This window comes from Poecilia reticulata, chromosome 13 (assembly GCF_904066995.2).
Source record: "Poecilia reticulata chromosome 13, P_reticulata-male-v2, whole genome shotgun sequence".
Taxonomy (NCBI): Eukaryota; Metazoa; Chordata; class Actinopteri; order Cyprinodontiformes; family Poeciliidae; genus Poecilia; species Poecilia reticulata.
Window position 1 is genome coordinate 22,250,170 of NC_088842.1, and position 25,693 is coordinate 22,275,862.

At 37.3% G+C, this 25,693-nt stretch overlaps 1 protein-coding gene across 1 annotated transcript in view; it reads left to right on the top strand.

The window, feature by feature from the left end:
- Positions 1–3,699: 3,699 nt before the first annotated feature.
- The window catches only part of lsamp (limbic system associated membrane protein), a 537,461-nt gene continuing 515,467 nt past the window's right edge, over positions 3,700–25,693 (top strand). Inside the window, exon 1 of the mRNA XM_081614361.1 lies at positions 3,700–4,118. Within this exon, the coding sequence (XP_081470487.1) occupies positions 4,055–4,118 (64 nt within the window). The 5' untranslated portion in view covers positions 3,700–4,054. The remainder of the gene's footprint in view (positions 4,119–25,693) is intronic.

The following is a 25,693-nucleotide window of genomic DNA, read 5'->3' on the forward strand; positions in this document are numbered from 1 at the left end:
CAATTGACTTGCAGCACTTTAATGCTGGCTTCTAAAGACAAACACTTAATCATGAAACATATTTTCAGGAATTGTGAGCAACTTGGAAGCCTTTTATTTAGTGTCAATAAAGAGAAACCTTTCTTACAGTCTTTGAAAGCAGGGTCAGTTACATGCATTTTTGTGTGGTCTTCTTGTTTATGTTTGTTTTATTTATTCATTATTCTTGTTCTCATTCTTAAGTGTTAAGAATAGTTCCTGTGTTGTCTGGCAGAGAGACTGGAGATGCAAATTAGTTTAATACTCTTATCAAAGCGTAACATTTTAGCTTAACACTATCCCTGCTTAAATAATGCAGAGGATAAGAACACATGCAGCGATGAAAGGGGATGAAGTAGTCAGCACTGCTGAAGCCTCAAGAAGGTTCTAGCTCTCCAACACAGGATCTTTCTGCATGGATTTAATGTTATCACATTGCATGTGTGGGTTTTCTCCGCTGTTGACCCTGGTTTTCCTGCTACAGTACTGCGGGTTGGGATAATTGGCTTCTCTACATTGCCCTTAGGGATGAATGTGTGCTTGCATGGTTATTTGTCCAGTTTGTTTCAGTGTAACCGTGTCTGTCTGGTGACTTACCCAAGATTTCCCATGAATCTTGTTCAGTCACGGCTTAAGTTAGGCTATGATTGACGAGGAATAATCAGATATAGAAAATAATGCATTACCGGAGACTCCAATTTATTATTGACACTAAGTGTTTGTGTCCTTTGCGTTATTTTCTGCTGGATAGAGATTTTTTTATTGATGGATATTGTCAAGGTCTAAGAAGAAAATGTGATTGAGTAGGAAAGATTGGATCTGACAGTAAGATGCAAACCAATTAGCAAGCCATCAACAAAGGAGCTATTAGCTTAAGTTTTGAGAAAAAAGGTAAAGCAATTAATATATTTTAGGTTTAAGTGCTGATTGACATTATTGGAAAGCATCTATAATTTCTTCCACCAAACAAAAGTTCTTATTGTGCTTATTGCCTGTAGTTTTGGTGTGTGGTGATTTTTTTTTTCTTTCTCTCCTGTCATAGAATTTGTTGATATCTGGTCTTTTGCACCTTAAGCACCTGGTCACACTGTGGACTGAATTAAACTTTAATTAGACTCGTACTGGGAACATAAACAACACAGATGATTGCTCTGCCCAACCTTTTCCCCGAGATTCCCCCCTCATCACGGTGCCTGAGTGTGGATAAGATCTGCTGCTGTGATCACATAAGGTAATTCCGACTGTTGGTCTCTTGGTCGTGCTGTCACGGGAGGCTTCAGATGGGCTGTGTTTCAAGAAAAAGATATGTTGATGAGATGTTTGAGAAAACATTTTAGTAGACAAAGTAAATATCTTTCACTGTTTGCTTGATGTCAATTACATAGTGTTTTTGTCAGACATAACATGATTGAGTTTTTACAGGGTTTTCATTGCTAGTTTGATTTGGTAATTTTTTTTCTTTTTAACTTTCACACAGGCTTATTTACGTAATTCCACAGTTTGAATAGACATATTTACCTGTGCCTACGTGCCATTAAATATTAAGCCGCGTCATTTTTTACATTAGCTGAAATAGGCCGTAGGACAGCACTATATTAAATGCTTTAAAAGTGGTGATTTAAAATAACACAAATCTGTGGTCAGTTTTTTTGTGGAAGCTTTGATTGGTTTGCTTGTTAACCATTTTAGTAAAATACTGTTTGTTCGATGTTTTTTTTTTTTTTTTTATTAGCTTGATGCAACAAGCCTGAAAACGTTGGTCTGTGATTGAAGTTTTATTTTCTTAAAACAGTTTAGATGGTGTTGAAGTTTTCCTCTACATACACCTCAGATAAAGAAAAGTCCAGCATATTTGGCAAAAGGATGTTTTTGTGGACAACCCACTCAGAGTAATGCATTTTGCGGTCTGAACTGACCCTTTGAGCTCTGATTTGTATTCACAACCCTTCCACATCTGAAGCATCTTTGAAGCCTCTCTGTGTTTCAAAGTTAGGTCGTGTAACCATTGCATCACTGTAGCGGCAGCTGTGACTGATAGTACTATGGTTTGTTCTGCAACTTCTGATTGTAGGACCACATGTGCTTTGGTCACCTCACTTTCTTTTAATGTCTGTGATCACTCAAAAATTATTTTTCCGTTGTTTTTTTTTTAATCATATTAAAAAGCTTGTTAAGTAGCTGTAATGTTTAAAATTTGTTTTATGTAATTACTTGGAGTTTACACGGCCACTGTAAGTTTTGTTGGCTCAATCTGTTCGGAACTATTATTAGTAGACTTGAGACTTACCGCTAATTGTTAGCAGAACTCACCCTGTCAAAATAAGAGAGTTCCCGGACCCTGTTCCGGTAGGGTCTGTCTCAAATTAAGCCCTGATGTAAAGCAATTAGCAGAATTATGTGTGAGAACAACTTCTGCAATTAGCAGGAAACAAATTTGTGGTCAAACTAAATAAATTGGTGCACGAAAAATGAAGCCAAGGGGGGAAAAAAAATACTCCTCTGTCACAGCTTTTCTAATTTTCTTTTCTCTTCGTTTTCAGCTGTAAATTTGCTCATTCTCTCCAAATGTGTGGGATAATTTATGTTCTCAGAGAGGTTTTGAGAGCAGAGAGTGACTCTGAAATGCTTGAACCAGTTCTGAACCAGGAAGGGATGTTTTGCTCTGCTGTCAGTTGGCTCTATTGGAGCCAAGTCTGACAAACCCTCACAGTTTGAAAAGAAGCTCTCAGAGGTTTTGCTTGCTCACTGGAAGCTGAGGCATGGCTCAAGCTTAATTAGCACAAAACAGTCATAAATCAAATGATCTCAGAAGAGATAAAGTAGGCATGCTGAGGATCTGGTGTGGTGGTAGTGGAGCCACTAGAAATACACAAAGGAACTCGTCTTTTTTTTTTTTTTTCTTCTTCTTCTTCTTTCAGGAGAGAGACCAGCAGTAGAGCAAAGCAGAAAACGGAGCTCCGGGAGTCATTAGCTGCAGACTTTAAAATACCGGTGGCTTTGGTTGAAGTTTTTCACCATTTCATTGTTCAACAATGTATGCATGCAGACGCTTGACTAGGAGCATTTCTTAAATGCGATAATCGATTCTTCAGTCTAATTAATCTGTTTGTTGCTGTAAATTGCTGTAAGTAAGTCATTTACATTGCCTAAAACAATATACGTACATCAAATTCCTAAATCAGACCAAGCTGTTTTAGCACCTAAACACAATCACATAGTGAATGTTCTATCCTGCAGTTAAATCCAGTCATTGTATTTAAACAGCTTATGTAACATACCTCAAATATTTTGCAGACTTTTATTTTATGGTTTTGTTCCTCCACAGCAAAGTTATGTGTGTTTCCTGCCACATAATGTTCTCGGATGGCTCCCGAACGCTGAGGGACGATATATATTTGATATGGTATTCACTTACAGAGAATATATAATGTTAACATATCTTCTCTATGAAAGTAACATTTCATGGTTATTTATTACCTGCCTGATAAAGACCCTAACAGAGAATGCCACAAGTTGGAAGGTGTCTTCCATTTCAGAAAGATGCAGACTCCTTTTTTTTTTTTTTCTGGTCAGTTTCTGGTCTGATGGCACCCTTCATCTACAGCTGAGACTTTTTTTTTTTTTTTTACTCACCCGGAATTTTTTCCCTTTTATTATGCCCATAATTCAGTTTGACTGAATTAACCTAAATTAAAAATGTTGATCTCTTAATTGTATATTTACAGTCGCGATCATGTAGCTGTCACGATGGTACCGTTTCACTTCAAATGCAGACCTGGGAAAGAGGGAATCCCCTCCCCTCCCCCCACAAACACGCCAAGACAGTCGCTGTCAGTGCGCTCTTCAGCAGGGGTCGCTACTCTCCGTGTGAAAGCAGCAGTCAAAGCAGTGATCGGCTTTCATCAGCTCTCCTTTAGATTGGATTCCTTCCTCCGCTCGGCTTCACCTGCGGCGCGCTCTCTTCTGGAAACTTACAGCTGGAGACGGAGCTTCGTCTGGAAGAGCGCGGAGCAACTGAGCCTGAGAACCGGATACCATGCGTTACTTCTGGATACCCACGGCTTGGCTCACCGGGATCGCTTTCCTCTTTGGATTCCAAGGCAAGGGATCGTTTTCTTATTTTCTCTTTAAATGATGCGATGGGTGAGAGTTTTTTTTTTTTTTTTTCGCCCCGTTTTAAAGAAATGTGGAAATAAGTTTGGAAGAAAAATAAATAAATAAAAACGCTTACAGTGGATGTTTGAATGTGTCTATCTGTCTGACGCTGACTGGAGCTCTGAAGGTATGTGGAGTTTGTGTCTTTCCTAAAAACACCTGTCAAGGCAGAGAAGTGAAGCCCCAGACTTCACCCTCTGTAACAGAAGTGCTGTGTTCAGTCTGAATGAAGTTGCTGATGATTGTAGAAGATGAGCTGACAGCAGTCTCTGTGTTACAGTAGCAGTGTGTGACATAGAGGAGAGCAGCGCTGCAGGCTGATGGTGCAGCTGACTTGCTTCAGCAGAGTTGGAGAGTTAAAAGATGGGATGATGGCTCCAGCTTTAGACTTAACCTATGGAAATAAAAATCTAGATCGGTTGAAACTCTGAACTCGCCCTTTCTACCTTTTAAATCGCACATTCAATTATGCCAGATGACTTTGATCCACAAAGTGATCTGGCACAGTTCTCATGTTGGCAGGTAGCCCATAAATGCAGTGTGTGTTCCAAGTGGATGTGATTCATGAGGTTGTTTGAAGATGGCAAATAAGTTGCACAGGAAATAAACTTGTGTTATCCAGGGAAACATGGTGGAGATAGGAAATGGGATTTCATGATATAATTTCTCCTGCCTACCTTTGTGATTATATATCAACAGAAGCATTTTTATTGACTTTAAGAGAAGGAATTGACTCTGAAAGGAGATGTGATTGTTTGCATGCTCAATTTCAGCTGAAGAGTTTGAAAACACTGTTGAATGCTTGAGGCTGAAGCAAGAAGTGAGCATGACGAGCATTTCTCTGTTATGTTTAAGTCGAGACATGCTGAGGTTTCAGATAGAGGCGTTGCTCATAAGGACAGGGGCAGACCTTCACATCTGAATGATGCACTGCCTCTAAAGTATTGGCTAATTTAGGTTACAGCCCTTGTATTGGCCACAAAACTTTGTTAAAAAATATTGGAGAAGTAAGGAAAGTCAGTGACATTCACCCCCACTGTTCCTTACAATGTGTTGTTGTGCACTTATGCATCCAATGCTATCTTTATATTCCTGCTGCTTTCTTGCGGTATTCAGGATATCCTCATGTTCATGCATTTCATGGATTAACACTGTTCTACCTCATAACTCTAACAGCTAAGCTACATTTAAAAAAAAGGACAGATTATTTGTTATTGTGCAGAAACATCCTCATGTGACAAGACTGAAAACCCAGGTGCCAATTAAATTCACCTTTCATATTTAAATGTATTTTTAAGCCCATTTGTTTAAAACTCAGGTAGATGAAACTAAACGGTCAGAGGTAAATAATCTGTACTTAAGAGTTCTATCACTATCTATCCTATGTCTTTGTTAGTCAATTTTTGGCTTTTATTGTAGCCTTTCTCTCTTATTAGTTCACATACAAATCCCACCCGTCTCTGCTGAGTTGTGAAAATTTGATTGACCCTACCTTACTTACTTACTTTTTTTTGTTGTTTTTGCTTTATTTTGTCACTGCATTTATTGATTTTTTCAGACTAAGATAGTGACTTTTCTTTTCAAAACAACTAGTGATGAATCTAGCAAAAGAGGGAGCGTAGTGCTTTTGTGCCAGAAGTGATGAAGTTGTACCAAGCTGTACTGCTGCAACCAATAGGAAAATTGCCTAAGAACCGTTTGACCATAAAGTGCAGTAGTGAGAAGGTTTTAAGCAAAACTGACAAGTAAAGGAATTCCGCAAAAATGTCAAAATTCAAGCTGAAACATAAAGATGGAACCATAAGTAACTTTTAAAGACGGTTTAAAAAAAAAAAAAAGTTGATTTGGGTTGAATTTTTGCCAGACAAGACATTAGTGGGTACATTTTTTTTGAAGTAGCAAAGCTCTTTCAATCAAGCATTAGTTTCATTTGTAAAAAATAAATAAATAAATCAAACAAAACAAACTAGAAACTCTCAATTTCTCTTGAAAGCTCGCATCAAAACTGAGGTTGTGAGGAAAGCTTTACATTTGTGTACAATGTTCTGTATAGTCAGAATGTGGAAGAAGGTTAGATTTGAGCTTTGTCAAAATTCATTTTATATTATATTAAGAAATTAACCTTTTCAAATGTACAAAAATTTTTCAGCTGAGTGTGTCATTTTTATTAGTTTAAAAATGAAAGCATGCAAGAGACCAAGGCTATGATGAAAACAAAAAAAAAAATGCTTATTGTGTGAATAGACTGGTACAAAGAAAGTCCTTCCTCCACAGAAAGATAATCTTCTTTCAATAATACAACTCATTAAATAGACATTTTCATCTCTTTTCTTTCCCCTAGATATAGTTTAAAACATTTTCTCTTCCTTCTTGGCCCACTGGGCTGTCATCCATTATTCTGCTCAGTGTTCTGATGATCCATGCTTGTTTTTGGACTGTTTTTAAAGAGGACCTGCTGCCTCTTCTTTGCGTTAAAACGTCCTATTCGCAGTAACAAATTCTAGCTAGTCTAGAAGATTGATACTATACAAATATTAAATGAACCACAATTTGTGAAGAAAATGTAGAGTTCAGAAGTCTTAATACAAAAGAATGATTACCTTTGTCTGCCGTGTATATCCTGACTGTTCATGCTAACCCTAGCCCATATGAAATCAGGGTGAGAACCTGAGGCATCTATTTTTGCTTTAGGGAAACATTCATACTTAAACTCATGAAGTAACAGGTAGAATGTTTAATTCTTAATGGCTGTTTACTGAATACCATCTGGTCATCCCTTCTGTGATTCAAAACTATGCGATAATATTTTGTACTTTTAGCCGTGCCTTCTGAAGCAAGTACCTATCTCTCTCCACTGTCAACTGGAACATCTGGAGTGTTTATGTTGTTGTTTTTTAACAGTGTTTACTCTTGATTTATTTAGTCAATGACTTCAGAACATATTTTTCCAATGCTGACTTGGCTGCCTTGGATCATACATCTTTATGGGTCGCCGTATAAGTCTTCATGCTTTCTTTTATACTTCAGAGTTCAAAACATCAAAGGTGAGACCAGGTTATAGGATTAGAGGATTACCACCATTTGCTTTGCTTGAATGTTCCCTTCAAGTCCATGTACAGAGCTGGTATTAATCCTTCATTAAAACATGTAATCCTGTTTAAAATAATAATAAATCTTTATACTCTGCCAGTCCGGGTGATTCACATTGCAGTAAACTTGTTCAAATAAATAAAGAGTATTTTGGGTAGACTTTGTGTTTTTAATGTCTTACAACCGGGATTTGAGACGAACAGGACAATATTAAGTGCAATAATAAGTGAGTTAATAGTAACAATGAAAACAACTGTAATTGTGTAACTATGTCAGTGAGATGTTTGGTATTAATGCCAGCAGTAGATGTGGCGGCAAATGCATTTCAATTTAGACAAATTGTTCCAGATTCTGAGATTTTATAGTGATCATCAAATCCAGATACAGGAATTAGTTTAAAATGGAGTCCTGATATTTATGAGCCACAAAAAATATATTAAATTTGAAGTGCTCTACCATATAACTATGGGGAGAGGACAGAGATTTTATCACTGCTCAGTCTGGATAAAGATGACTATAGTTGAGGACGTGTCTCTGGAGAAAAATCTTTCGACTACGGTTTTAGGAGCAAAGTTAAAGTACTTTACACTATGCTGTGTAGAATGAGACAGGAGATGGATAAAATGGTTGAGTCACGCTGTCTGTCAGCAGAGACATCACAGACAGTGTCACAGATGACTAAAAATGGCTGTATGTCTGCTGTGGCATGGTGTGTGCCAGCTAAGGTTTCTTTTAGAGCCTTCAGACATTCCTGCTCACCAGATTGATGCTGTCAGGCAGCCTTGTGATGCCTGCTGTGCAACACACACACACAGATTTTAGCATGAGACAGATGAGAAGTGAAAGCATTACTGTGGAGAGTTCAGGAGGCCACTACTACAAATATACTGAAATCGTGAAATTGTGGATTTTTTTCATTAATGACAAATCCTTGCTTACCCTTGTAAGATGAAACTGAACTTGAATGAATGGTACAATGTCTAAGAACCTCAACTTACACAGTCTATTAGCTTTTTCCACTTAGGCTTTTCCTGTTTTAAGAAGTCAGTTTTTGTTGGGTCAGTTAGGGTTGAACAATGAAAAACTCCCCAATCTTAATATACTGACACATCATTGCTATAAAGGGGCATTAAAATGTGCATTAAAAAATACACATTTTAGTATTTTTAAAAATTGGACATTTCCACACGTGATTACTGATTAATCAGACCAGAATTGACAATTTGTGCACTTCTCATGGATCGAGTTCAGTCAGGTTCTTGGATTGAATTCTGGCCAGGCAACTGTAACACCCGCTCAAGTACCTAGTGCTTTTTGGTTACCAAGTCTCTTGAGGCATCCTTCTGAAGTGTCCTGAAATGAAGAATTCTGTTTAGAGGGTTGATCATTTCTAAACTGCAGTTACATTTGAAAACAGGAGTTTGGGATGAAATCTGATAATCACATTTAACTTCAGAGCGGTTTTCTTTACCTACCGTATTTTCCGCACTATAAGGCGCACCTAAAAACCTTCAATTTCCTCAAAAGCCGACGGTGCGCCTTATAATCCGGTGCGCGTTATATATGGACCAATATTGAGCCACAACAGGTCTAGCAACTACGGTAAGCAGCCGCCGACTTCATTTTTGCCCGTAGAAGAACATGCTGGGATAGTTGTCAGAACGCTGGTTTGTTAATAAAGTTTGACTGACCCATCTACCTACCGACCGTCTAGAATCAGGTCGTCTGCAGGTCATTTAGCACCACGTTCTCCACGAACATGCTGTGCGCGAACGGAGAAGGGTGACCATCGTTCGGCCACGGCCCGGCCCAGTCGCGGAAGGCTCTCCCTGCCAACCCGAGTCGGACTGTTTTGTTGGCATTCTTTATGTCAACAAAGTGGCTTTAGATATTCATCCGGGGTGCTTCGACTAGGGTTACCAAGGGACCAGCCTCTATACATTTAAAGCCTGGGGTGTCGGGGGAAGAGAGACAGAGACTGCGGCAGCTTGTCGGTTGGTCTGTGTCACCCAGAAAGCAGTTGGGCACAATATCGCAACACCAACACCGTAAGTGAAACAATGACTGGGGCAGCCTACTATAATAAAGTACTCGGGGACCAATTCTTTATTATTACACATCCACATTTGTAGAGTATGGAACAAACCGTGTGGCAACCCTAACTGTAGCGTCTATTCTATGCGTCTTATAATGCCTTATGAAAAAAAGTTTTAAAATAGGCCATTCATTGAAGGTGCGCCTTATAATCCGGTGTGCCTTATAGTGCGGAAAATATGGTACTTAAATTGCTGTTGTGCAACTTGTTCCTGGCAAACGCATTAACAAGTTAGAATTAGCAGCAAATATCGTTTTGACATTATGCATAATTTAATTAAGACACATATTTAAAAGAATATTAGACTGGCAAAACACCATTAGCATTTAACTGTTGCGTTAATAAAGACTGGGCCAAAAATCCATAGAAGCCCCAAATAAAAGCACATTTCTTTATATAGAGAAACTTCACAAGTGGCAGCTCGTAAAGTTTACAAAAACCTGAAAGCAGTCCAACTGAATCAAATAACTAATATGAAACTATGTTCAGACTCTGTAATGAAAGTCACAGGAGAACTGTTCACTAAACTGAACACACAGCTAAGAGCTAATTAGTCAGGGAGAAGTAACAAACTGACAGTAATTAAAAAAAGAGCAAACTTAAGATGATTTGCTCTGGGGCTTCTGATGGAAATAATATTTCTTTAAGATCCAAGGTACATGTTAACTGGCTTGGAGAGCAATTAACGGGGAACTACTTAAGCCTTCATGACTCTGATTACTATTACTACTGAAATAATAACAAACATAACATCACACGCATATGCTAATCAAATATGCTGAACAAAATACGCTGAACAAAATGCTGAACAAGGATATTATACTGTATTTTGGGGGATGTTCAGGCATGAGTTTTCTTTGTCTTGGCTTGAACTGGAAGCAGGTAATTAGCTTTGTCTCGTGAATTTCTCTAACACATAACAGATTCAGTATTGATCGGTTCGTGTTTCATGACAGCCAGTTTATGTTTTTAAGGATTAAAAACAGGGCTGTGGTGATTCATTGAATGATTTGTGTAAGTTGATTATTAAAATTCCTTGAGGCAAATTTAGCTCCATGTGTTCCGGCTGGACAATTTTGTTGTGCATCACACTCTCTTTTCTGCCAATGAGTTGTTGACAAATGCCAAATTCTATTAGCATAACATAGGGAAACCAAATGTCCCCAATTCCTTGGACTTGTCCAGTTTTCACATTTTGGACGAGGCATCCGGTGCAATTTCATTGATTGATGGTATTGTCTGAGTTTTCGTAGTTTTTCAGGGGGACCAATAGGCCTCTTTAAATTGACTGGCGCAATGCGTCGAATACAACAGTCTTTCTCTCAGAGCTGCTACCTAGTGGGTGATTCGAAGCAAACGGCGGTGAAGTGTGTGGCGGGTGTATGTTGACAGGTGAAGCAGAGACATGTGCAGATAGATGGAACATAGCAGTAGCTGATGCTTAGCCCGGGTATAGCGCGCGGAAGAACCAGAAAATAAATTTCATATCACGTTCTGGTTATTGTTTCTCAGAGACGTCTGAGTAACAAAGGACTGTTGTCCAGCATATAAACTGCCAGTGATACTGAAACAGAGAGATGACAGCCTCTCTGCCATTTCTCTCTTTATCATCGGCATTATCAAATGCCATAAACATTTTTATAATGATTATGTCCTTAAATCTCAGAGAAATCCCTGGAGACACAACTATTCTTGTAAAGATCCCCTGAGACCTTTTGATATCAGGTTATTTTGTTTTCTGTTATAAAATAAGCTGTAGCCATGCAACAGAAGTAGGACATCCATATACCAGCAAATGGCTTTTGTATTTAATGAAGTTATTTATTTGAACATCAGATGAGTGTTGTCGCGGTCTGAGCGAAATGAGTTTCTCTAAGAGAACATGCTGTGATTCAATGATATATTATTAGATCCAGTTAATGTAAACACAAACTGTGCAAGATTCTGGTTTGGATTGCTTTGTTTATGAGTCTACCATCTGTTTCAGCGTATCGATCAAAAGCACCTGCAGGGGGGCTTTGTGGCATTTTGCCAGGCACGGCTCTGTAGGCATGGGTTTGTGTGTAATTTCAACACCCTCGGGTACACCGAACTTCATTTAGCTTCCTCTTTACTCAGTCATGCTTTCTCTCTCCATTAAAATCTGTTTCATAGTATTATCTATTAAATTCGAACTGGCAACTCTGTTTACGAATCTCTTCTTCAGGATATGCATATGCTCTGCTCTCCCTTGAACTCCTCTGGTGGAGCCTTATTAATCCTGGCAGCATCTTTCAAACACGGCTTTGATTCATGTAGAACATTCCTAGTGAGCTGCGCTACATCATTCAACCTTTTGTTGTTGTTGTTGTAACTGGTCCAATGTTTTGTGACATGTTCTCCAGGAGAGTTTTTTTTTTTTCTACCTGGGAGATGAACAATGTGAAATACTAAAACACCTTATTGAACATGTTAGTCTGTTATGAATGATTAACAAGTAGCTCATTATTTAGAAATGGTTTGGACTGAGACACTAAAGTAGATTCCACTGATTGATGTGCTCTGTTACCCAGCCTGAGGAGAGGATAATAAATGACTGTGAGCTGTGGAGAAGTTGTTGTCTCACATTCATCAATTTACTGAGTTATGTCTGAACTCAACACCTTGTAAACATCAGCTAGGCACTAACTGTGCCTATGCCTCTTAATATGACTGGGAGTTAAGTTAGTCCTGTTCCATGGCACAGTGAATTAGAGCTCAGTAGGTTGATGGTCTCTTGTTGGCAGGTTTTTAAAAAGGCTGTCAGTCTTCCACCAGGATTTAATCTGTCACTTTCTGCACACTCGATGTTGTCAGTCATCCCTTTCATGCCTTCTCTCATGAGGGCTTAAGGAGTCTTATGCCTGAGTGTGACAGTTTGAAAGCATACAATAATGGCAATATAAGCTGGCAGTGCACAGTTTGATACTTAGCTGTGTACTTTTAAGTCCAACTGTTCACTCTCATGATAGTCTGAAAGCAGGAAATGATTAAAGTCATTACACTAAGAGTGTAATGGTTGTACTTAACACCTGTGGTGCGCTCCCTCTGTTACACACACACACTTCTTTATGTTTGCTTTCTCTGGGACTTTCACTGTGGGAATACAGCAGCCAAATTAGCATAACAAATTAATATCCAAATGTTTCACTGCCAACATGGCCTAACGGTAACAAAGCCCTTAACAACTCCTCTTTTTAAATACATCCCCCGGTGGGGGCCTTGATACAGCTGATTGACCACTCAGCACACAGCTAATACACAGAGTAACTTGGGATTTCTATTGTTTGAGGTTGGAGTTTGTCTTTTGGATTTTATGTTTTCATATTTGACGACTTAGTTAAGCCCCTAATGCCACTTACCAACTACAGTATATTTGCAGTTAAGTGGTTTGGGGCTATATTTACAATTATAGTCTTTTATTCTTTTTAATATACTTTTTTCAGTTGAACTTGTTGACTTGCTACTCTTATTTTCTCAGCACTTGATACTTCTTGTAGTCATATTTTTATGTTTGAGCCCCGTTCACTTCCTCTGCAACCACCATGTTCTTAATTCCTGCTATTAGTTTTTGTTGAATTCTTCTTCTTTACCACCTGCAGTGTTTTGCCAAAACATTTAGCAAAAGCACTTTTGTTCAAAAACTTGAGAAGGAGCACGACTTCAAATGAGTTTAGGTCCATTAATTATTCTTAATATAATTTCAGGTAAGAAAGCTAGATATTAATTCCTGGTTTGGGGCCTTGAATGAATTTTCAGTGAAATACTGGGCTCTTCTACAAGGCAGGTTATTGTGTCTTCGCTGACTTTTTCTTTGCTTTGGTTTTGTTACCAGGAGTTTTATCTATTTTTTATTTTTTTTGACTGAGTTTATGGTTCTTATTTCGAGGCACCAAAAGCATGATTGATGCAAATTCACTGCATCAATTACTGCATGGTTAGGTTTAGTTCCTAACCATAATTCAAACCTAGGACTACAACCAGGAACTGTTGAACAACAAAAGTTTTATTCGAACAAAACCTTTAAAGGTACTTGTAATGGATCTCTTTAATATCAAACGTATATCTTTGATACAAAATAACTTAGGATAAAGCATATCTGTTTTTTATATTATGAGTATTTTGTTGATTGGCAGAACAGATGCATAATTTAATTGTGGTTAGGGCAAACCTTGGCACCATTTTTGCTTTGTTTCCCATCCTTTGAAATACTGTCCTCTGTCTTCCAATTTGTTACTTTTCATTGGATTATCAGTCACAGGTTTCAGGGTGACAGAGTAAAAATAATCATGTTATTGTCACTGGTTTCGTTTTTATTGACATTTTAGGGAGAAGGCAAATAGACTGACCACTGACTCTAGTGGAGATTTCACATTATATGATACTTTGACCCCTCAAAGCACACTTGCACAGACGTTTAGGTGGACTGTTTAACTGGATGCCTTCTTTCAGCATTCTTCTCCATTTATGTGTTTGTTTGTTGAACAGCGAATTTGCCTTTAGGATATTAATCAGAACATTGTTCAATAAATGGAGTGAACAGCTGAAGAAAAACATCTGTGAAAATGTCTCCAATCAAGTTCAGGAAGGCAATTTGAACTGTGCTGCTGCTTCACACTGGATCTGCTTCACACTCCAAAGAACATATCAAATATACCCTTCTAATCTGGGTGGTTTATTTGAATTGCAAAATGCCCTGCTCCATTCAGCATATCAATGATGGTGCAGCTTCTGCCGCTGCTGCTTCCGATTGCTTGCTTCTATTCAGCCATCCACATGTGAGCTTTGTTGTCAACATGTTGCCCCCTTTAAACGTGACTTGTCTGTCTGAAGTAGTTGGTTATGGGAGAATTCTTTATTGTCAAATACCACTGGAAATCCTAATGTGCAACACAATATCAAAATGAAAAGTAATTGTAAAAAAGTGTGTAAAATGAAGCCAATTAATCATAAATAATTGGTTTGTTTTTTGCGTTGGTTTTATTATTTGTAACATTAACCTCTTTAATTGTTTTCTATAAAACTGATTAATTATTCTGTTTTGGACAAACTGACCATTGCATGACATTTCTGATTAATTTAAGAAATGTGGGTTCATTAGGCAGGGATAAAATGAACTAAACTAGTTTCCTACAATGAAAGCAGTCGTTCCCAAGCTCTTCTTGTCTAAAGGCCTCTAAGTATATGTATGAAACCTAAACAAACAAACAAACAAACAAAAAAAACAAAGCAACAACGCATAAAACAGGACAGCCCAATAATTTAATAAAATAAAATATTACTTCTGTCTTGAATTAGAACTGGGGAGTTTGTCGTAGTTTACATTAGAAGTAGTTCCAAATCAAGAAAATTTACAGACAAGGGTTAATTAATTATTTGCTTATGAAATCATCACTAAACAAAGAAGCACTAGGATTAATATTTTGCATCAAGTAATAGATATTTTTCTGTTAGGTTGCCCTTTAGGTGTTTCTACCCGATTCTACATCCAGTGTCAGTTATTCTCCTGTCTGATGCTTTGGCCCAATTGCAAATCCGACCAGGGCTATTACTGCCTACCATTTCATTAAACGCTACTATTGATTAGTCAAGTACAGCATCACCTGATCAGATCAGCCAGCTCTCTAATGTGGTGTTAGCCAGGTTGGAAAGAGGAATTGCCACAAGATGGGAGTTCACATTAACAGTTGGGAGTGGGAGAACAACTAACAGCTTAATGAGAAATACATTAACAGTCCCATGTTGTGCCTGACTCACCGGCCACTTGCAGTAGCCTCAGGGCGTCATTGCTTCAATATTATGGAATAAAAATGTTTAAACTTTGAAGCTTATAATTTTCCATTTCCTTACCCAGCAGAGGGCTTGGAAAACACACTAACTTCATTAATTCATCCCCATGCCTACCTATTTTCTAGTCAAGTATTTACTATGGGTGTTATTTTACTTTGACTGGTAAAAATACAAAATTTATTAGTATTTAATGCTGGTTGGACAACAAAAATGATGTCCAACCCAAAATTCTACACATGCCAATCATGAAGGCTGCATCTTTAGACTAGATTTATGGAAGCACTGCATTGACTAAAAAAGTGCTAGTTGAGGTTATTCGATAACTAAGTCATAAAAAAATGGTACCTTGCTGAGCTCAGCTTTCAGAATAAAGGTCATTTGTATTTAGATTTTTCTTTTCCTACTTACTTTCTTTCCTCCTTTATGTCTTCCTTCCTTCCATCTTGTGCCCTATCAGTAGAGAAGTATATTTATATCAGATGCAAAGTAAAAAAAAATATTCTTATGAAACAAGTCACATTATTTTTTCCTTATCTGTATTAAATGCACAGCTAAAGTGTATTTATTGGGCATTAACAAGTTGGCAAACAAGTGTACATACATTGTTTTGTTTCATAATAAAGTTTGCACTATCCATTAATTTGTCTATTGTTACTCACAGATAGGTGAATTTTTGCCTGACAGCTGCACCAGGGACAGATAACTTCCACGTATGGTGTGTCTGCTCTACAGCTGAGCTTCTTGATGTCCCCTTCCAGAATTAAAATTTTAATATATTGCATGTACTTAAAAAAAACACATATTTTTCTGAGATCTCCTGTGACAAATGCATATGCATACTTTGTCTACTGCCATGCGCCACAATTTTCTTGTCTGTCACGAAGGTTCAGGTGAAAATATCCTTACACCTTTTGTCTTTATTTTTATGGCAATTCAGTAAAGAACGTTTTTTATCCTCCAAAATCTTTTTTGTAGTTTGCGTAACAAATGTGTTACCTAGTATAAAAATAGTTGTTGTTCTGGTCCAACAGGGACCCATTTCTCAGTAATCAATAGCAATCACTGATACTGTTCCTCAAGTGCAAATTGAAACTGAAAATAAAAACTTGACATATTTTCAGCAATAGCTGGAGGTCAAAGGACTGTATATTAAGTGAATGTGTCACAGCTGCTCTTTGTAGCACACAGCGGTGTGTTGCATGCAACATGTGGCTTATTTAAATTATTTATTTCTGATCTATTCGCCACTATATTTCATAGATAATAAAAATCATTACATTTTTATTCTTATTTTAACTGAAATTTTACATGTGCTAAAACTTGGGAGCAGGATAATACAGGAAAGTGACAATATATTTAGCATCCAGTTTTTTAATTGTAATTACGAGAAATTATAATTATATTAAGTATTTTTTCTCTATCCTCATTTCAGTATGAATCATCTTGATGTAAATTGTCAATTCTTCCCTTCTTGGCAATAAATAGTTAAAATTAGCATTTTATATTGCTCAGCTATGCATAGGTGGACAGCGTTGTAAAATAATGTGTTTCACATATAATTCCAAGCAGAAAAAGACTCAATAATTTGGTCAAATTCAAACTTTGTTGATTTTTACATCTCAAATTTCAAGTTTAAAATTTCTTCTGTTAGTTTATTGAATCAGCTACAATTACTATCAATTATCTGCAGACAGATCAAAGTTAGTAAAACAGAAGGGTCAGTGTTTAGGTACCTATAGACACCTACAGGGGTCTATCTCCAGGGGGAGATGGGCACCAGGGAGATCGTTTTGGGCGAGAGGCGGGATACAGGTCGCCAGTCCATCGCAGGGCAACACAGAGACAGACAAGACAAACAGCCATGCGCACGCACACACACACCCACACCCCCACACACGCACACACACACACACACGCACACACACGCACGCACGCGCACACACACACACACACCTAAGGAGAATTTAGAGAAACCAATTAACCTAACAGTCATGTTTTTGAACTGTGGGAGGAAACCAGAGAATCTGGAGAGAAATCACACATGCACAGGGAAAACATGCACAAAGACCCCGGGCCGATAATCAAACTCAGGACCTTCTTGCTGCAAGGCAACAGTGCTGATTGTACGTGTAATTGAATTTAAATAACTTTTTTGTAAAATGCCTTTAGACTCCATTTACTGTAAATTGGCTCTGTATAAGTAAACTGAATTGATTTTTTTGTTTATTCGGTCTCAAATATGTAGCAATTGTGCAGAATTTTTTTTTATTTTACTAAACACAGATAACACCTGTGTTTTTTTTTCTTTTTAACAACAATGTTCCCATTTTCTTTTAACCAACAAACAAGGAGAATAATGAAAAAAGATAATTAAATAACCAATAGAAACTTCAGCTTCTCTATGACCTTGGTATGACAAACAATCCTCTCAGAAAAAGCTGTTTGGACAGACAAGGTTACTGAAGAATTAATATTTGGAGCCTTTTTGTGTTTATTTGTGTGTTGCATGTAAAACTACACACTTATTTCTTTGAGTTCCTCTAACAGCCAAACCTGTGTGACACATTTATGAGCCGTGTGAGCATGTTAGCCTGAGGATTTAAGTTGTCAGGCTGCAGTAGATCTTGGATGGTTGCTTTCTACTGAAACCCCTCAGGCTGAGCCAAGATATAGAAATAAATAGCCTTTATTGTCCGACAGAGGCGAAATTCAGGTGTAACAGCAACACCAAGATGGTCACACTAAAGTTCAGAAAGTGTTAAAACTAGTGGAACAGGTTGGATATAAAAGCTGCATGGAGTTAATGAGAGCCACTGGCAATGTAAGAACTGTAAACACAAGGTGTTCTCTCTGGATATGTGAAGGTAAGAAGCTTCATGACTGATTAATATGGTTCAGGTGCTGGGAGTCCTTCAGCTGCACATCCCTGAAGCCGCTTTTAGTTACCAACAAAGTCTTGTTTTTACCCCCAAAAGAGAAAAACAATAAAAATAATTATATATATATATACTACATTTTTTTTTTTTTTTTACTTTTTGTGTTACCGTGCAGCATTTTGATGCTAGATGTAATAGATAAAGTTCACACTGATAATGATTTACTCATAGAAAGGTAGCAGACTTCCTGGATTTATTTGTATCTGTGTTCGCCAAAGAGGACAAAGAAAAACTCTCTTAACTCCTTGTTGACATTCTCCATCTCAGAGTGTTACCTCAGTCTCTCAGCAGGTGTTTGGCTGCAGTGTGGACCCTTTTTACGCCTTTCAGTCCAACTGAATCTCCTCCAAAACAAGTTGTGATGGACTAAAAATTCCTCCACAGATATCGTCATCATGGCAGATCTGTTGATTTGCCAGTGAACCGGGCCCAGCAGGCTGTGCTGTTGGATCCAACTGGGAGCTCCAAGGCAGTTTCACAGTGATACAGGATAATTGAGAAAAAAAAAAAAAAAGCTATGAGGATCTCGGTGTGTGATTTCATTTTGTGGCAAAATAATAATCTGATAAAAGGTTCTTTGTGAAACTTTGCCTTAGCCGTAGAGCAGTTTTGTTTGGTATTGGCATCTGTTTACAGAAACATCATGATCCATTTAATTTGTGCTGTCAGTTGCAAGTGTTTTTTATTTAAAATCTATCTATTGTTTTTGGTTCTCGTGTTTCATTTTTTAGATGTGTATATTTAAAATGTCTTCCATTTACAGTGTTAAGTGTTCTTTACAAAAAGTTTGTTTCTCTGAGAAGATGAACTTGCATTATTTTACCATTATCGATACAATACCTGAAAATGGTCTCAAAACATTGTGATAAACATATTGTTTATCACAATAATTGCTAGCAAAATTTATTGTTTATCAAAATTTGTTAAGACCTGATGTACTGATGCTCTATTCCAAAGTAACCCTTAAGGGACAGAGACTTGGCTTCTTCACCTCATCTGTTGGTTTGAGAAAATCCTTTTGGACTTTCAGTGAATATTCCTACACACAATTAGTGTTACAAAGCTAACTTTGATTGTTCCATTCTGAGACCTGGTTTTCGAAAACCTCTGGTGTCAGAGACTCTGATCACAGGAGATGTGTAAATGACTGGATCGCAACAAAAATGTCATGGTTTCTTGAAAGTCTATGTAAATGAACTCTACCAAAGAAAATATCTGGGAAGGTTACCATAAGGAATATTAACACCTCCATTGTTCTCTTGCCATCTTTTTTTTTTTTTTTTACCAATCAAGGAAGTAATTTCAAATTGAACAGATGATGATGTTTTCGACTGGCTTCTCAGATTGAATAGGCAACCTTTGTTTGGATGGGGGTTTGTGCTCAGAAGATAAACTGCCTAAGAAAACAGCACATAAAGTGCCGTGTCTTAGAGTAGATGTTTGACAGCAGAGCAGCGCAGACTGATGGCAGCAATGGTGGGTGGCTGTGAGATTAAATGCCGTAAGCAGAGCAGAGGAACAATCTGTCTTGTGGTTGTCTATCAAGTTTTTTCAATCAGTGTGTACTTGAGTAGAGGGAAAAAGACAGACTACAGTCAACTGTAGACAGACTACAGTTGACTGTTCTTGGTGATCATGATGCTATTTTATTGTCTTCCACCTCCATTTGAAAACTATGGAAAATTTTCAAAACCAAGCAAAAAACACTTGAGATTATAAATATTCTGAAAAATAAATACCAATGTGTCTAATTGGTGCTACCAGTTACACATTGTACAACTATGTGTATGTGTAAGACTTGAAAGTGAACACATTGGATACAATGGTCACTATTGTTTTGAATAATGGATTCCCTCTGCATGCCGATATAGAAATCAGTTATTTCTCTACAAATGAGGGCAGTTGTCATTACATTTTTCACCCTGTTGTAAAAGTGTTTGATTTTTTTTCCCTGGCAATCAGCAGACTCTTCTGTCCTGCCTTTGATTGAAGAATACATGTTTTATGGTGATGGGGGTCCATCTAACCTTCATTTCTTTCTGCCTTGGCAGTGCAGATGGTAGCAAACAAAAATGAACATTTTATTCTTTTGCTTTGTCCTTTGAATGCTTTCCACTGCTGAAAGATTGAAGATTTCACTGAGAAAAGAAAAACCCGCTCTGTCAAAAAGCATGAAATAACTTAGCTGAAGCTTCCATCTTTTCCTTTTTCTCTCCATTATCAGTTTTGCCTTGGATTCATATGCAATAAATCAGAGCGAGCTGAAATGAACAACTAAATCTCTGAATTCTTCTGAGGAAGAGAGTCTGTAGTTTTTTTATGTCATGATATTGAAAGTTTGAGCTGCTGCCGCCTCATTTTCACTCTTACTCTCATTAAGCTGATCTTATAACTGTGCATCTGCAGTGTACATAGAACTCTATCTGAATATCCATTTTACCATCTCATTAACAACAAAGCCTTGCTTCTGACATCTTTCTCTGTGACCCCAGTATTTAAAAAAAATGCATATTAAGAATTGTGTCAGCCTTGCAGCTTTATCATAGATTATTTTTCTGTCAAATTGCTAATCATAACATCCCCGTTGTGTGCAGGTTGTACCACGGTTGGAGCTGCACTCTTCGGTTTCTTCAAGTCTAAATATGTCCAATTGGCAAAAAGGGACTCTCCTCCACATTGTCTTCATTTTTTATATGCTTTCTCTGTGCACATTCTCTATTAGGACTCGGTAATGGGTTCATGACCCAGTCTCCAATGCAAGAGATCCGAGTCTGGTTTATCACTGACCTGTGGTACTGATATTTGTTACAGCATACATTTAGCAAAATAAGATATGCTGATTTTAATAACAGCAGAAATTCTTCTCTTTTATAGATGCTGAGCCTTGTAGCATAAAACTAGATCAATCTTAACAGTTCACAACATCTGCATGACAATCCTCTGTCTGAGCTGTGAAGCAGGAACTGCCTCACCGACAGTAAATATGGATGTCTTTTATGACTGTGGCCCTCCAGTGCTAATGACTTTGGAAATGTAAGTCTCGATTCTGAAAGTATTCTCCCATGACTTTGTCAGCAACACCACTGCAGTAGTTTCCGTCACATCAGCCATCCAGATTAATGGCCATGGGTGTGCAAGGGCTGTAGCTTCTGTGCATGTGACACATGCTCCAAACATTGAGCAGCCCAGCACCCCAACATGAATGTATTGGTGTGTAAAGCTGCAGTACTTAACACTGTACTTGTTAAAATGTATTTATTGCTGCTGTGATTGTACCTTTTATTTATCATAGTTATTATAGCTTAATAAATCAAATGGCACTTTCAAGAATACTGAGCAATTTGCCACATTTTAAGCAAAATTACCTGCATGTGTGAAGGTTGGGTGTGTAGCAACTGTCCGAAAAATGATGCCTGCAGTGGCATCTGAATCCCCCAAATGTGTATTGATCACTCATAAATATACTTAATGTCTTGTGGCAAATGATTGGTAGTTGGGAATAAGAATGTAATGTTAATTTTTATACATTTTTGGTAATCTTTCTGAAGATATGCCATGTGATGGACTGGTAACCTGTCCAGGGCGCATTCCGTCTCTGACCTGATGACCGCTGGCGATGGGCACCAGCCCCCCTCACGAACCTGCAAGGTTAAGCATGTTGGATGATAGATCCAATAGGAAGATGAAAATACTGAGGATCCTTTAGTTTTCAGCCTTTAACCTGTACATCTTTGATAAATGTCTTTTTTTGTCTTTGCTAACATAAAAAAAGGCTTGTGTTTGAAATGTTAGGACCTCACATTTTATGCAGACTGTTATATTTAGATGTTATAAATCACAAAACTCGGCATAATAGTTGATTAGTCCTCTCGGTTTTTGACCGGACTGCCAACATTACTCTTGTTTCAACATGTGCAGATTAGAATGGAAAGACTAGATTTATGTTACCCTTTGTCAATTTTTTTTTTCCTGTTTTCTTATGCAACTGTGGGAAATCTATTGAAAAGCCATTTGTCAGTTAATCAGAAGGTTTCCTGCTATTGCATAATTGTGTTATTTTAGGTAATTTCACAATAATTTATTTCATGGGGGTTGGGACTTTTGTCTTGTTTCACTTTATTTTAGGATTTTTCAGTCTTTTAATATTGAGTTCATTCAATAGGTTTAAAATTACTTTTGGTTTACTCTAGTTTTTGAAATGTATTTTTATTCTGCTCTGAGTTGAAGTCATTAGATTTCATCACCTTCCTAAAATAATAGCCTAAGCCATTTTGTTGATCGGATTTACTTTTTTTGTTTATTTTTTGCATACCTGCCTCTGCCCTACATTAGGGTTCTGCTCTCAAGTGTTATTTCGGTTTCAGTATGTCTTACTTTTCTCTTCTTTGATATCTTAACATTCAGTGTTACCTTGAGTGTCTTCAGCAGAGAGAGATGGCCTAGTGTCTTATTCAGAGAGTGTTTGCTAATAATGTCAGTCATATACCATTGACCCTCTAGAATACAAAATGCTGTCTTACACAGACATCAGAATTACCCTGTCATGTCTTTGTGCATTTAGTGACTTTGGTGTGAATGTAAGTAAAACTGCAACGGTCAGAACATTTTTAATGCCTAAACAAGTATGCTTCATCTTATGAGTAGTAACTATTGAAATCTCTGACCAGCAGTTGCGCTGACTGAATATTTAATGTTTTTTTTAATTTTTTTATGGTGATTGGATTTTTTGTGGATTGTAGAGCAAAGCGTAATCCGTACATTTAGACTACTTGTATATTAGCAAAATACATTTAAACTTTTTATACAAGAAGAAAATCCTTTGACCTCCCTCCTTTCATTATCACTTTAACTTTGCTTTGCTACTATCTAAAACTTCATTTCAAAGGTCCAGAGAACTGCATAAGGCTTCTTAAACTTAACTTTTAGCTGTAACTCTAGAGAAGAGATGAAATGAAATCTCCACACAGAACCACACCCGACACTCAGAATGTACCTTTCATCATTCAGTCACACTCTGTGCCTGGCTTCTTTAACCTCTCCTTACTTCATTTTCTTTTGCTTTCTCTCATTGATTTCTCACTTTATTTTCAAATCTAATTCAGAGATAAACTGCCCTTGCAGAACATCTATTAAAACATTTTATTTGGGCCAGATTTAGTTTACAGTTTAACTTTTTTTGCAGTCTCACTTTTTCAGTTCTGTCTTTCCTCTGTTCTAAACAGAAGTCCTTTATACTTAAAATGTTTCCCCAAAATCTAAACCTGTGCAGTGTCCAACGTAACTAACTCCCTGGACAATGGGTAAAATGGCAAAGTTATTTTGACACAAAGCAGGACCAACTACAAGGGACATTCATTTGCATATCACAATTTATGCACAAGGGAGTCAAAGAAAAAAAAATTAAATACTGAAAAGTAAAAGCAAGAAATGCATCAAAAAGCAGTAAAATTATAACAACTGTGCGTTCCATCACCATATTTAAGTATTCCATTCATCCCCCTTCAAATGCAGATTTCTGTATCACAGCCAGAATAGTCTGTACTTTCAATGTAAAGGAGACAAGCTGTGGTTTCATTTTAGCAGCAGTGATGTAAAGCTGTACCATAGTTCAAACAGAGCCTGTTTTGTTCTTATTGCTCAGATAAAACGTAATGATTGTTGTTTACTATTTTCAAACATATTCAAAATGTTTACAATAATGTCAAATAATGCTACAGATAAGTCAGGTTTTGTGTTTTACATTTGGTACATTAATCCTAACCACATCATACAAACTTCTTATTATTGACGCAGCAAACCTCGACTCACATTTTGTTTATGTCAAAGTGATCTGCAATAAAATTAGTGAGCACTGGAATGAGTTTAACGTTTAATAGGATTGTGTTTAACTTTTATTTTGCTTATTTGGATACCTATCAACTTTAGAGTGACGAGTGCTGCATAGAAAAACAACCGTCTTGTACTAAACATTTGTTAAATGTTTAGTACCTTAGAAAGTTTGAATCTGCTGAGCTTAACATACAAACTGCTTCTCAGTTCAAAGCTACTTAGACCGGTTGAAAATGACATAATGGAAAGACATTGCCGTGAAGACAGTGTCAGAAAGAACTGGATGTAGTTACTTAATTTGTGCTACAAAATGGAAATATGTTCATGAAAAATACATAACACCACCCCTTTAATAAATGGAAGTTGAATATCCATCTCTATTATTTTTTTTTAGTAAAATCCTAGTTGTTTACATTATCAGCCTCTTCTGAAATTGTATGTTATTTTACAATTTTCCTTTGTTGGAAATTTCTTCAAGTCCTGATAGATAATGCGATTCTTATGCAAAGCAGGTAATATCGTAATCCCATTAGCCTTTTAGGGTAGAGTAAAGCTGTGTGTCATCAGCAGGGGGTCATTTCATCTCATTGCCGGTTTATCCCTGTCTCTAAAGATGACTGCTGAGACTGAGTTGAAGCATTCTCTGCTACAGAATAAAACCTTTTTGCAATTCTTTTTTTCCCACCATCCTCAGGTTTGTGTGATCACTGCAGGAGGGGTACCTGTGGTTGATCAAGTTCATCCTAAAGATGAACTTGATGTTCTGTCAGTGAAGCCCTCCATTGACTCTGATCTAGAAACTGTGACTGAATCGTTGCTGTAAGAATTAATTAATACAAAATCACAATTAGGGAAATCTTTTCACACTACTATTTCCCTTTGTTGGTTTATAATTTGAGTTAATAGAATTAGTCTAATTAGAATAGTGTGTTATTCACCCATAATCCAATCATGCCTGCTGTGGCTAGTAGATTCTTTAAAATAATTTCAATACTGTTGAAGATTTACTGCGTCGGTGATCATTGCGTATTGATCCTCTTGTGACTTATTACATGGATATGTCACAGCTTACCATAGATCAAAGCCACTCTCCCACGATTATCCACTCTGCCCTTCAGGAAGACATTGTGAGCTCTGCATTCATAGCAGTGGCATGAGCATGATGCCCTTTAGCACTCCTCAGATCTCATGGAAGCTTCGTTTACTTATTCTATGTGGTGAGGGAGAAAAAAAAGAACATCAAACATTTTATTTGATATATGACTGACATTCCAAGCTCTGTGTTCAGTTCAGAACTTGAAGTGGATGTGGTTTGTTAAGGTATAGGTGCAGTATGTTTATACACTTGCTTGTTCACAATTTTTATTTTTTTTATTTTAATGCACAAGAGAGTGGCAGAATTTTTTTTTATCACTGATGTTTATGTGCTGAGAGACTGTGCTACCAGTAATGTGAACTTTTGTTTAATATCTCTCAAACGGAAGAGACATTAGGTAAAATACGGCTCACAACTGTATTTTAATTAAATAACCAGGTCAAGTGTTTTCAACTCTGCATTTGATTTAGATACACCTATAGCATGTTTAACACATGTGGAACACACTGGAAAACAAAACAAAAAAAAACCAAAAAACAAACGGGATAGAGGACTGTGATATATCTTATGGCTCTATTCTTGGCATTTCGACCATTCAGCACACTTTTGCAGTCATGTTGCAATCACCAGACAGCTTTCACAAGCGTAGACATTCATACACTGATT